This window comes from Aricia agestis, chromosome 15, assembly GCF_905147365.1.
Source record: "Aricia agestis chromosome 15, ilAriAges1.1, whole genome shotgun sequence".
Lineage (NCBI taxonomy): Eukaryota > Metazoa > Arthropoda > Insecta > Lepidoptera > Lycaenidae > Aricia > Aricia agestis.
The window spans coordinates 183,815-197,391 of NC_056420.1; the positions used below are offsets into that span (position 1 = coordinate 183,815).

At 40.2% G+C, this 13,577-nt stretch overlaps 1 protein-coding gene across 1 annotated transcript; it reads right to left on the reverse strand.

The window, feature by feature from the left end:
• Positions 1-7,904: 7,904 nt before the first annotated feature.
• On the reverse strand, positions 7,905-11,054 carry LOC121734046 (cytochrome P450 6B6-like). The gene is made up of 2 exons (XM_042124449.1): positions 9,468-11,054; positions 7,905-8,238 (listed from the first exon to the last, which is right to left on the reverse strand). The coding sequence occupies exons 1-2, from the start codon at positions 10,822-10,824 to the stop codon at positions 8,057-8,059; spliced, it is 1,539 nt and encodes a 512-aa protein (XP_041980383.1). The 5' UTR covers positions 10,825-11,054; the 3' UTR covers positions 7,905-8,056.
• Between the last annotated feature and the right edge of the window lie 2,523 nt (positions 11,055-13,577).

Here is a 13,577-nt window from a genome sequence, read left to right on the forward strand (position 1 = left end):
TGCTTTTGACTTTACTGTTATAATATTATGTTAAAATATGTAATAAGATCTTTTCAAATAAGACGTAGTTACTTAAGGCACGTTGCATTTTAATTAGAATAAGATCTAAAGAAAATGTTTTGAAGTAATAATTAGACAATATTTCCACGCCAATGAGGCACAAATTTTGATACATACATAAATATTAAGAACCATTGTTAAACGAATTTCCTGGAAATAAACACTATTCTATTCTATTCTATTATATTCTATTCTATTCATAATCTCACAGTCAAACAAAATTCTTAAGTAAATGAAGTTCATACACAATATTATTATCAATTTATCATAGCATTTACTAAATCGTTTGTTTGGGAAACATTGTTAAAATAGCACGTAATTTGCCAACAGTTATGTATATGAAATAAGCCTGCGTTTGTTGTAGAAATAAAATTCAATAATATAATTTCGATAACAATAAGTTTAGATAATTTAATGAGAAACATAAAACGTAGTCCAAATTTTTAATTTGGGACAAATCTGGAAAACATAATCTCAAAACACGATTAAATAGATGGTGTCTAACTGAGCCGGGACCTCGCTGGCAAGCAAGCACGAGTTAATTGCAAAGTTTACCGAACGACGCATGAGTTTCGGCGAGGCTGAAAGTTTCGGCTATATTTTGGCTGAAACCGAAACTAAGGCCGAAACTAGATTTTTTAGCCGAAACTGGCCGAAACCGAAAAACTGTTGACAAATTACGTGATATTTTAACAATGATTCCCAAACAAACGATTTAGTAAATGTTATGATAAATTGATTATATTGTGTGTGAACTTTATTTACTTAAGAATTTTGTTTGCTGTGAGATTATAAGATATCTTAGGATATATCTTGTGAGATTTATTTAGTAAATCATCTCGCCTCACTCTTTTTTTTCGGACACGCAATCTCTTAGGACTTAGACCGTCTGCCCTGCTAGAATCTTATCTAGCAAACTTCCCCGTAAGCTTCACACTTGCGGCCCTCAGTATATTTTTGAGGTATAGTGGCAAAACGCCTTCTGGAGAAAAAAAATGTGACGTCAATTGCAAGTTTGCTTAGTCATTTCGTTTTGAACTTCGACCGCGGTCGTGTCCATGTCTCCCATAAAAAAAATATACTGCAATTATTGATTTTGTTTTCAGTAGTACGTCGCTCAGTAGTATGTCTAAAGGAGGATTTCACCAATCGCACAACTTCGTTTTATAAAACTTAGTTTTCATTAAACGCGTTCCTACAGGGATAAATAAAAAAAGCAAGAAACGATATATAAACTACCCAATCGCATCATTTTTTTCGTCTATGATTTTCGATTCGCCATGACACTACACTGGCAGGACTCTAATGGCTTTAATGAAGTTTAACCGTGCAACATTGGACGTTCTGAAGATAAAACTCGGATTTGTTGTGAACTTTATGTTAGTGAAATGCAATTTGGTGCTATAAAGGCGTTTATACGTGTAGAACCAATTTAGTGTACACTAAGCGCGTTTTATTTTTTAGGTCAATCGCACCCAAGTAAAAGACTTCAAATAACTTCTGCTCTTGTTCCTTAGGGTAATCCTTCGTTATAATACATTAAGGGGAATTTCACCAATCACACTTAAACGTTTTATTAAACTAAGTTCTCATTGAACAATGAACGCGTTTATATGGCGACGTGAATCTCGTTTTATTTCAAATAGAAAATCTATTTGAAACAAAACGAGATTCACATTCTTCATTTAATCGCGATTAATGTATCTAAGTTTACGTTTAATACGTTTGATTGATGATTTTTATACGTTTTTATCATCTTTGAGCCATGTCACATTGTTTTAGTAACAAATAGCAAGAAACGATAAATAAGCTAACCAAACGCATATCTGTGAAAACTGTCAACTTAACAATTTTTTATACACACAGGACAGGATATGTGTTTTATGAAGTTAAAACTCGAATATTGGGCGTTCAGAAGATAAAAATCGGATTTGCTGTGAATGAGACGAAACATCTACTTGGAATCGCATTAAATACGGAATATAGTACAAAAAGCTATTCGAGTCTAAGAATAATAATTTTTATGGTAAGAAATGTCGCAAAAAGTAAAAAATTCAATGTGGTCCATTTTCTTTAGTTTAAAAAATTGTAATTTATGTTGAAAATCAATAAGTTTCAGTAAATAATCATAATTTTGAATGTTTTACCAAGTTTCGGTTTCGGTTTCGGTTTCGGCCGAAACTAAAAGTAAGGCCGAAAGTTCGGTTTCGGTTTCGGTTTCGGCTGAGAAATCAGTTTCGGTCGGACACTAGTTTTTATTATTCGTAGACTTAATATTAATTTTAGAGGAAGGGAAGAAGAGTCGTAACAACTTATTAAAATTGCATTTATGATAGGTCAAGGCTTTTACTTCTTACGTGATAGCTATTAGCTATGTATTGGTCTATTATCTCGCGAATCACGTGTGACGAGGTAAAGACCGGCGACCGACGCGGCGACCCTGGTGGCTGGTGTAGAGTGGACATAATAATATTAATTGCTGTCCTTAGTCCCAATGGCGCCGACCTGCAACTTGCATCGTCGGTTATTGACATGCAGTCCCTTCTCTTTCTGTTCCAATTTCCGTGTACTTATTACAATTCCGTGACCGACGAAATTATCACCGAGATCCTTTCACTGGGAACTTCTTATAGTTACTACTACTTCCAACTGTTCCAACATCGACTCCTTATGATAATAATTACTATTGTCTCGGCTAATCGGGATTTCACATGCCGCGATATGATGTGTGGGCTGTGGCATTTTTTATCGACAAATTGGCTCTCAAATTTTTTCTTTCTCGCACGGTTGTAAAATGGCAGCCATTTTAGTTTTTCTCTGGCTTTCACACTAATCTGACCAATACTTGTCATTTACTTACCTCAATATCCTATGAAGATAAGTAAATAATCGGCCAAGTGCGAGTCAGATTCGCGCACGAAGGGTTCCGTACCATTATAGAACAAAATTAGCAAAATTATTAGGCCATAAATTGTGGTTTTTGTTTTTTGTATGGGAGCCCCCCATACTTTTTATTTTATTTTAATATTATTATTAAATATTAAATAGCACATACTTACTTATAACTGAGGATTTTGTGAAAAAATTAGCTAGCTATGTATTACAAAAATATGCATAAATATGTAAGTAATTATTTACTTGTTTCACCTTATTAAATAATAAACAAATATTTAATCATCTGCCTGCTTTGTGTAATTATTCATATTACAATTTTATTTTATAGTATTTGTGGTTATGGATAATGATGGAGGATCGACTCACGGCGCCCCTCTTGCCTTTCCACGGCGTACCAGGGCGCCGCGGCGCACAGTTTGGGAACCTCTGATCTACATGCTTTACATTATTAAATATTATAATTTAATTTTATAATATTTGTGGTTTCGGATAATTATGGTGGATGACTCACAGTGCCCCTCTTGCCTTTCCACGGTGCACCAGGGCGACGCGGCGCACAGTTTGGGAACTCCTGGCTTATAGCAATAAATAAAAATACATCATTTTTTATGCGGAAGTGTACAAAAGACGGATTAAGGCGGAACAAATTTTTATACGGTCTACTGTTCGTCCTTGTACTATTCACAGACAAAAATCATCATAATAACATCTATACTAATATTATAATTGGAAAGAGTTTGTTTGTTTGTTTGAACGCGCTAATCTCAGGAACTACTGGTCCGATTTGAGAAATCCTTTCAGTGTTAGATAGCCTATTTATTAAGGAAGGCTATAGCCTATATTTTATCGCACTAAGACTAATAGGAGCTATATCTTTTGTTTTTATTTGCCGGTGTTTGTGTAGATGGATCCCTCAAAAAAGCCTCCATTGCTAAAGCCTGTCGATTTGTTTGTGACGAAGCCTTGATCCGAGAAAGGGTGTTTTTATCCTCGATCATTCTTTCACGATGAAGTACTTTTTTGATGGAGCCCATAAACGCTTTTAATTTGGCCATTGAGTTTAGAGACTTCTTAATTTCATGTTTGTTTGTTTGAACGCGCTAATCTCAGGAACTACTGGTCCGATTTGAAAAATTCTTTTACTGTTGGATAGTCCATTTATTGAGGAAGGCTATAGGCTATATTTTATCACGCTAAGTATAATAGGAGCGAAGAAATAGAGGAAAATGTGGAAAAAACGGGGGGAAATTATTTGAAAGGGCCTATTTAAATGCGCTAATCTCAACGATTTGAAAAATTCTTTCAATGTTAGATAGCCCATTCATCGAGGTAGGCTATAAGCTATATTTTATTACGCTAAGACTAATAGGAGCGAAGAAATAGAGGAAAATGTGGAAAAAATGGGGGAAATTATATGAAAGGGCTTATTTGAACGCGCTAATCTCAGGATCTACTGGTTCGATTTAAAAAAATAATTCAGTGTTAGGTAGCCCATTTATCGAGAAAGGCTATAGGCTATATTTAATCACGCTAAGCTAAGCTAATAATATGGCCGAAATATGCACTATATTTCGGCCATATTATGCCCTCGTAATTTCCAAACTAGCTATCATAATAATACACACTGAGGCCACGAAACAGAGGTATGATAGATCAAAATCCTTCAAATATGTAGCCCATCCTTGTTTAAAGACTTCCGCAATACACCGGAAGTACAATACCTTTCTAGAAACAAAATGTTTCTTTGTAGTTGGCCACATTTGAAAAAAATTTTTGAATAAAGTGGGTAATGAACTTCCATGGGCACTAACTCTAAGATTGCAATCGGAAAGAAGAAAAAAGTCCTGGATTTAATGGATTTTATGAAAATTGGCGCATTTATTATGAGCAACACCGGAAAACTCTTCCAAAAATAATACATTTTTATAATAAGTGACTTTTGATTGTGCATATTTTGTTCATATTTTGGCCATTTATCGTATATACTTGCATGCATATTAGGGCACTTTGATCGTGCATATAATCCGATGTCTAGTTATAACTTATAAGTTATAACTATAGTGCACTTTTTGGTTAAGGAGTTACAGTTATAGTTAAAGTAAGTTGGAGCTACCCATTACCCACCCTTAGGCCCTGCATGTATAAAATACTAGATGACGCCCGCAACTCCGTTGCGACAAAACTCGTTTATCGCGCGGGGACCGTACATTTTTCCGGAATAAAAAGTATCCTATGTCCTTTCCCGCGACTCAAAGTATCTCCATGCCAAATTTCAGCAAAATCTCGTGTAGGTACCCTGAAATCTGAATTCTTTTTTTATAATAATAATATCTAAGGACGCTTCACTCCACGTCAGTCTGGCCCCGTGGTAAGTACCTGAAGGACTTGTGTTACGGGTACCAGACAACAGAAATATATTTAATACTTTTATACTACACATACATTTAAGATTTTTATTATATGATACACATATTTAATACACATCCATGACCCAGGAACTTTGAAAACTTTTTGTTCCGTCGGCGGGATTCAAACCCGCGACCCCCGGCTACCAACTCGAATATTCAATTCGATTGTCGAATGTACTGTTATTATTATAAGACGTAGATGCATAAAACCGCAAAAAAATGTAATGATTGGCCACAAAAATACTGGTTCTTATTTAAAATAATATTGTGGTAGTCCTTTTTACTTTAAATGAGTATCTAATAACTAATAAGTGATATATAATTCAAAACTGATTTGCAAAAGTAGTAATTTCAAATTTGGTGCCATTACTACCAGCAGATCAGATTTTTGGCTTCTAAATATAAATGTAAATTAAAAAGTTAATATAGTTTCTGGAAACAAAAATATTACAGTTTGTATTTTTATTCATAAAATATTTTTGTCTAATGTACACACAGGTCACAGTAACAAACTTTTAAAATTAACGAATCAAATGGAATTTTGACTCGGTCTCTACATTCTGCGATATCTCATTTTTCTATCAGTTTATCACGTATAGTCTGTCAAGAAAGTAAAGAAATTATGTAAGTGGCAACATCGTAATGTCATCCCTTTTTTCTTAGATTGATTTGAAAGGTTGTTTTAAATTATGACTAGGCCATTCAAATTGGTACAGCCGGTATAAATAGTCAGTACTTAAGATGCATCTCGGTCTCAAGACACGGTTCGGCTCTATAATTGGTTCAGATTTTGACAGCCAACCAATCACAGAGCCTGAACCGTGTCTTGATACTGAGATACATCTTGAGTACTGACTATTTATACCTGCCGTAGAAACTAAAGAATGTCCTAGGCGTTAATTTTGGTGGTCGTATTTAAAATGAGAAGCGATGCATAATATGTTGTAAACATAAGTTATAGTCTGTCAAGAAAGTGAAGAAATTAAAAAGTGGCAACATTGTAGTGTCATCCCTTTCAAATTAATCTGAATTAAGATACGCGCCAAACACATAACCCTCCTGGCAGTCGGGTAAAAAAGGGATGACACTACGATGTTGCCACTTTTTAATTTCTTCAATACAAAACATATAAAATTACATTTCGTATAATATAAATTTTATGTCGCTTCTTATTTAAATACGGCCACCATAAATAACGCCTAGGACATTCTTTAGTTTCGTAGTTTTGAATGGCCTGTAACCAATTTGAATGGCCTAGTAATAATTTAAAACAACTGATGGCCATATCATAAATTATAAATTAAAATAACGTCTAAATATAATAATAATATTTTTTACATAGGTAGTATTCGAATAATCAGGGATCATCTGTACAGAACTATTAACTATAGTTACGTAGTAACTATTTAGTAAGTAATAATAATATTATGTGGTACTTTATGCGTTTTAAGTTAGTAAAGAGCCTTTGATGTTAATAATATAATAATATTATAGATATTGAACAGCTCTAGGCGTCTAATTACCTGGCAAATTTAACTAGATATCTGCGACAATTTACATAATATTATCTAATATACTTATAATAATATATTAGATATTATTATGTAAATTGTATTAATATAACTGAATGTGTTAACTGATAAATCAATTGATAACAGTTTGTATTCTGCGTTCGTAGCTTATCTTAAATCTTTCAGTGCATAGAGCACACTGTTTCTTATTTTACGTGCACAATTAAGTAAATTGTACAATCTCGCCTCCTCGCAATATACCTACTACAAGTATTATGTATCCTAGGCTGACAATGGGATGGGGGGAGCGCTGCCGGGGATGCATAATGGCATTTCCCGACAAAAAAAAAATGGCTGACAATATAATTTAATCATGTTATCAGAGAGTATACACTACTATCTAGTCTCTGGTGTTATTACGGTCTTGCTGTATCTACATAGGAGACAGAACGTAACATAATTATAGATAGTTTGTTAAGAACTTAATACTAGACGTTGCTTACTCTTGCGACCTTTAGATTAAAACTACAATAATTTCAGTCGCATCATTTAACTCAGCTTCCCTATTTCACTGACAATACATTCAAGACTATATAAAAATAACACATCCGAAGCATAGTATAATGTCTGAAGCCGAAAGCCGAAGAAGATTTCAAGGGGGAAAGGGTTGTTTCAACACAACGTGGGCGTTGTGGCTCATCGCACTGAACAGTTCGTGTAGCTTTATTTTCAGGTTTGACGTTTCGGATGGGACCTTTAGCCCCGACACGATCAAGAGTCGAACTAACTCGATCCCAGTAGGATTTTGTACTCCCGATATTATAGGTAATATAACACTAGCGCACGATCGTGATGGGACTCAATTTGTGACGACGGTTGAGAATCACTCCCGAATCCCGATAGAATCGGAATCAAATCCGCTCGATCTCAAAGCTTTTGCTACAGGCGAGTTCCGAGTTCCGACATAATATAATATTATAAACACGCGCAAAATCGTGCTGCGGCTCAATTACAAACTAACGACGACTTTTCTCACTCCTGCCAGCTATACTAGCATCATTCTGCGGCTCAATTTAAAACTAATCAGACTCGTAAATTAAAATCGTATCAGTTAAGGGCTAAGACAGCTGACTCGTAAATCGATATCGTATCGTCGGGAGTGACTCTTGTTCTCGGTGAGGTCTAGGCGGGCGGGGCGGAGCGCTCGATGAACACGAGTGGGACGCCGCCCTTGACGCTCTGCACGATGCCGGAGGTAGGGTCGACGACGGGGCGGCGGGGGGCGCCGGGGGCGGGCCGCACCGTGAACCGCGCCAGCACCGCCGCCAGACCCGCCAGAGACTGCATCAGACCCAGCCGCTCGCCTGCAACACCACCACAATATGTTTCACTCGACTGAATGGAAAACTTTATAAATGTGGGATCAGGATCCCAACTCCTGAATAGCTGTTCAGGGTGAGTTCGGATAGGCCAGTGCCGGTTTTAGCACTACTAGCACCCTGAGCGAGATTCCATCAGCGCCCAGGGTGCTGGTAGGTAGAGGAAAATACGGGGCCCCTTTTTGTCTGCCTTCAGCGCCCCTTTTATCCGACACCTTGGGCGGTCGCCTAGCGTCTCCTCCCCACCTAACTAACGCCGCAACTGGGATCAAGGCAGGGTTAATTTAAATTTGGAAAAATAGGGAGGTAGGTTCGTTTGCCTGGCGCCACGGTGCATCGTGCGGCGTGCTCTATATTTCTCTTAAAATCAATTACTATTTGTATACCACGATTCACGAACAAATTGTAAAACATTTTACAGTGCTTCAAAAATGTTTTATGAATCTACAAGTATACTTGAGAGATAAGTACAAATAAGTGAGTATGTAAATCTTGCAAACATTAAAACTCTGCACTGAAAATGTTAGGAAATAACATTCGAGTCAACTCCTACTCTACAACTGTGAAAGCTTATGTAATCTATGACTCATATTGAAGGTGAAGCTTTGGCAAAATGAAAAAATCCTGTTGTAATGTGTCTTTACAATAGGATTTTTGTTGACTACGAGAGCAGAGTGCACTGCTGATGTGTGTACACTGTACAGTGCTCCCAAAGTGATAATGCGCATAGAAAATTTCGTAATTTGATGAACAAAAAAAAGGCACAGTGCGGACATAGCTATAGACGGACCGGCGACAGCGAACAGCCACCGGCTAAAATATGATCTTTACTTCTATTTCCTTTGAACAAGGTGCAAAATGCAAGTGCATTGTTTGGGGCTCTTACGTTTCATAGATTCGAGTTTTTTCGTGATTACGACAATTAGCGAAGATTTGCATGGGCAATATTAATTTGGGAATACTCTGCTCTCGTAGTCAACAAATATAACATTACCACGTCTTTTATTGGCTAGATTACGGCATTATAATATAACATTATTTTATCTTGCCTTATCAAAATGGTATTTAGGATTAGGATAGGGATTGGCCTACCATCAATTTTATTGTACTGGTATGTAATTTATTTTTTCGAATACTAGACTTTTATACCCAAAAATTTTGTTGTGATAATAATATTTTTTCATTAAATTAGTTCAAAAGACAAGGTAACTCACCGATGCAGGCTCGGGGGCCGACGCCGAAGGGCATGTAGACGTACTTGTTGGCGGGGTCGAACTGCTGCGGGTCGTGGCGCTCCGGCCGGAATTGGTCGGGCTCGGCGAAGAAGCGCGGGTCGTTGTGCATCGCCTGCAGCGGCACGAACACCTTCACCCCCTTATCGATGGCCACGCCGTCGATCACGTACGGCCGCGCGCTCTCCCGCACCAGGAACCCGAGCGACGGGAACACGCGCATGCCCTCCTTGAACGTCCACTCCAGGTAGGTCATCTCCTTGACGGCGTCGTAGCTGAGCTTCCCGCCGTGTTCGGCGAGCACGCGGTCGATCTCCGCCTGCGCCCGCGCCTGCACGGCGGGGTTGTGCGCCAGCTCGTTAAGCGTGGTGCTGGTCGCCGACGACGACGTCTCGAAGCCGGCCGCGAAGAACACGAACACCTGCGCCGCCATCAGCTCGTCGTCCATCTCCAGCGTCGCCACCTCCGGCTTGCCGTCCGGCGTCACCCGCTCGATGGACTCGCCAACTATCTTCCCCTTCGCCTTGCACTCCAGCAGGAGGTCTATGAAGTCGTTCCGGCCCGAGGGCTTGTAGTTCCTCTGCCGTTGCACCTCGGCCACTATCTGCATGATGTCCCCCTCCACCCTCTCGAGGCCCTTGACGTGCCTGAAGGTCCAGGGGAATAAGACCTTGAGGACGTTTTTCGCGAAGTCCTTGGGACTAATTTGAAAAATTTTCGCGCCGATTTTCCTAAAGACGGAGTTCTCGTCCTGCAGTGAGTCGGCGTCGAGGCCGAACCCGCAGGCGCCGATGAAGTCGGTGGTGTACCGCGCCATGAGCTCCCGCGCGTCGAGCACCTTGTCGGCGGCGATGAGCTGCAGCGCACGGGCCTGCAGGCGCTCCGCCCGCTCCACGATCAGCGGGAACATCGCCTTGAGCTTGCCGCTCGTGAAGGCCGGGGTCATGCGCTGCCGGAGCAGCCGCCAGAGGTCCCCGTCCGCGAAGAACAGGTTTCGCAGCATAGGCTCTATGATCGGCTGACGGCTAGTCAGACCCCGAGGGTAGAAGTACGAGAAATCGGTGGTCAGAATCTGCTTGGCGATGTCGGGGTCGCGGATTATCAGCTCGGGGTACGGACCCCGAAAGAATCCGACGATCTTTTCATCGGGATACTTCCAGTACATCTCCTCGATGGACTGGGAGACGCTCTTCCTCATGAGGAAGTTTAGCGCGTTGTTGCCCACGACGGGGAGAGGCTTGTCGTGTTTGACGCCCCTCTTTTTCCAGTAGTCGTGAGATTTGGTGCTGTAATAGTAGAGCGCGGCTACCAGCGCCGCCACAAGTATTAAAACTATCATTTTGTGCTCGTTCTGTAACTATTTTATCAGAAAAGGTATTCAATCAATGTTACAAACACTCATTAATCGCAAAATATTGACAAGAACATAACACAAAACCGGTATCGAGATCGCGTTCGTGTGATGCGGGGCTCGGCCGTCGGCGGACTGTTAAGTGTTATCGGGCGCGCGGGACGGGCGCGGGCGTCTGGCGTCTGCTGACTGCTGAGTGCTGAGTGCTCGGTTGGAGGTCGCGGTCGGAACTGTGTATCGGAGCGTCGGTTTCCTATATATATTACCGGTTATTGTTTACACTTCAAATGTTTTTCACTTTTAAGTCTCGATGTCGCGCCGAAGATAACGCGAGATTATTATCACAGCTCACAGGTCGTGACTCGACGTGTCCATACATAGTACAATAGACTAATAATATACATCTTTGTATAGTCCGTACGATGAATATTATAATATGTACCCAAATATAGAGTTTAACAAAACAAAGTGATAATAATTGAGGGTGTATAATGTATGTACTTATATTGACTATTGTATTGTATAATGTATAAGTGTCTCTGCTGTTATCCGAGCCTATTGACAGGATATTCCGTGAAAGGTGGAAGAGCGAAATTTTGGACCTGTATTAAGATTAAATGTACCGACAAAACTATTATGTTTACAAGCATACGCTCAAGCAACAAGACTTTATTAGCGCGTTGGCTGCTTCGACAGGAGTAGTAAACCATGAGGAGCCCTTCATAGTACGGCCACAGAAAGTGAAATTCGCTCCTAAAGAGACGTCCGTTTCAAGTTTCCTTTTGATCTTCTTAGTTTATATTTCTATTCTATAGTTTTATTGTTTTTTAACTATTATTATCGTATAGTTTTATTCTTTTTAGCTTTATTTCAGGCTATTTTAAGAACGTTTTTCTTTTTAAGTTGTAAATGTTAAGCAATAGCCAAGATGCAGGGACGTCCACTGATGATGCGATCGTGCCGCTTGAAATCTTAGTGCAGTGTACACAATGTCCCCAACCCCGATATTTCAGAAGTGAGAGGGGCCTACGTATTCACAGAGGTAAGTGCCATAAGGAGCCTTTACTCTCTTCTCCTTCGGATGCTTCAGTTTCACCTTCCCAGAACTCTACCGCACGGGAACCCTTTTGGCAAACAATATCCAAATTAAAACAATCTGTCCCAGTGCTTAGGCGGATCCCTAGGGGTGCTAGAGTAGCCGTAGCCCAGAAGCTTGCCGAAACTATCCACAAAACGGTGAATGAAAACTCGAGGCAAGCCTGGGAAAACCTCTTGACGTTTCCCTACCGCACTCTTCACGTGACTAGGGATCCCCAAGATAATACCTCCCTCACTTCCCGTGTTAAAAAGAACTGCGCCTCTGATATTGTTTTGAATCAAAATTTTCCTTTATGTTCTTCAGGCAAAAATAATATTGTTAAAAATGTTGAAAATAAAATTAGTGAGGGGGATATTAAGGGCGCTGCGCGGCTGCTCTTTTCCAGCGACACGATTGCTCCGAACTCCCCAGAAACCGTTTCGGCCTTACAAAAGAAACACCCCCATCAACTGACTTCTCAACACATTTCTGACGCCCATGACGGAACACCACCTCTTCAAACGACAGTCGACAGTGTTCGTGGAGCCATCATGTCTTTTCCTCCGGGTTCAGCAGGCGGTCTCGACGGTATCACCTCTCAGCATCTGAAGGACCTCACCAGCGGTTGCTGTGGGGATGCCGGAGAGAAACTCCTGCAGGAGGTCACGAATTTGTGCAACCTCATGCTTCGTGGTGAGGTTGCTTCAGATATCGTAGACATCCTGTATGGAGCAAACCTCTGCGCGCTGAGGAAGAGAGATGGTGGCATTCGACCGATCGCTGTCGGCTCAACATACCAGCGCCTCACTGCCAAGATAGCCTGCAGGTCCATAAAATCTCTGTCATCATATTTCCAACCCAAGCAACTTGGTTTCGCCTGCAAAGGTGGCTGTGAGGCAGCCGTTCACTCTTTTCGCACTCATGTTCAAAATTCAAAAAATAGTATATATTTAAAGGTGGATGTTTCAAACGCTTTCAATTCTGTAGACAGGGTCGCCATGTTAACACAGATAAAAACCAAAGCCCCCACCATTTTACCCTTCATGTTACAGTGCTACCGAGATCCCACTAAACTCATTTACCAGAACCACTTAATCCAGTCTGAAGTTGGCTGTCAACAGGGCGACCCTCTAGGTCCAGCAATTTTCAGTCTAGCTATTCACCCGGTCATCGAACTCCTAAATTCCAAATTCAACGTGTGGTATCTAGATGACGGCACCCTTGCCAGCGACGCATCTACAGTTCTTTCGGATTTTCAGACTCTGATTCGCGAATTCAAAATTATAGGCCTAGATTTGAACCTGGGGAAGTGTGAGCTTTTTGTCCCTGATGATTGTGGGGATAGAGATGAGATAATATCCAGTTTCAAGGCCGTCGCCCCAGAATTATCAGTGATTGAGAAGAGTGCACTTTTTCTCTTGGGTTCACCTGTTCTAGCCGATTCTTTTCCGGACTATATAAATGAAAAAACACGGAATTTTAGTGAAAGTTTAGATCGTCTTCTCCAAATTAACAGTCACATGGCATTTACTCTGATTCGATATTGTTTATTCGTTCCAAAATTTACGTATGCTTTGCGGTGTTGTCAGCTCTGGAAGTTCCCAGAACTTCTCCATAGCTTAGATGACACCCTAAAGCATACGCTTTCCACAATTTTAAACAT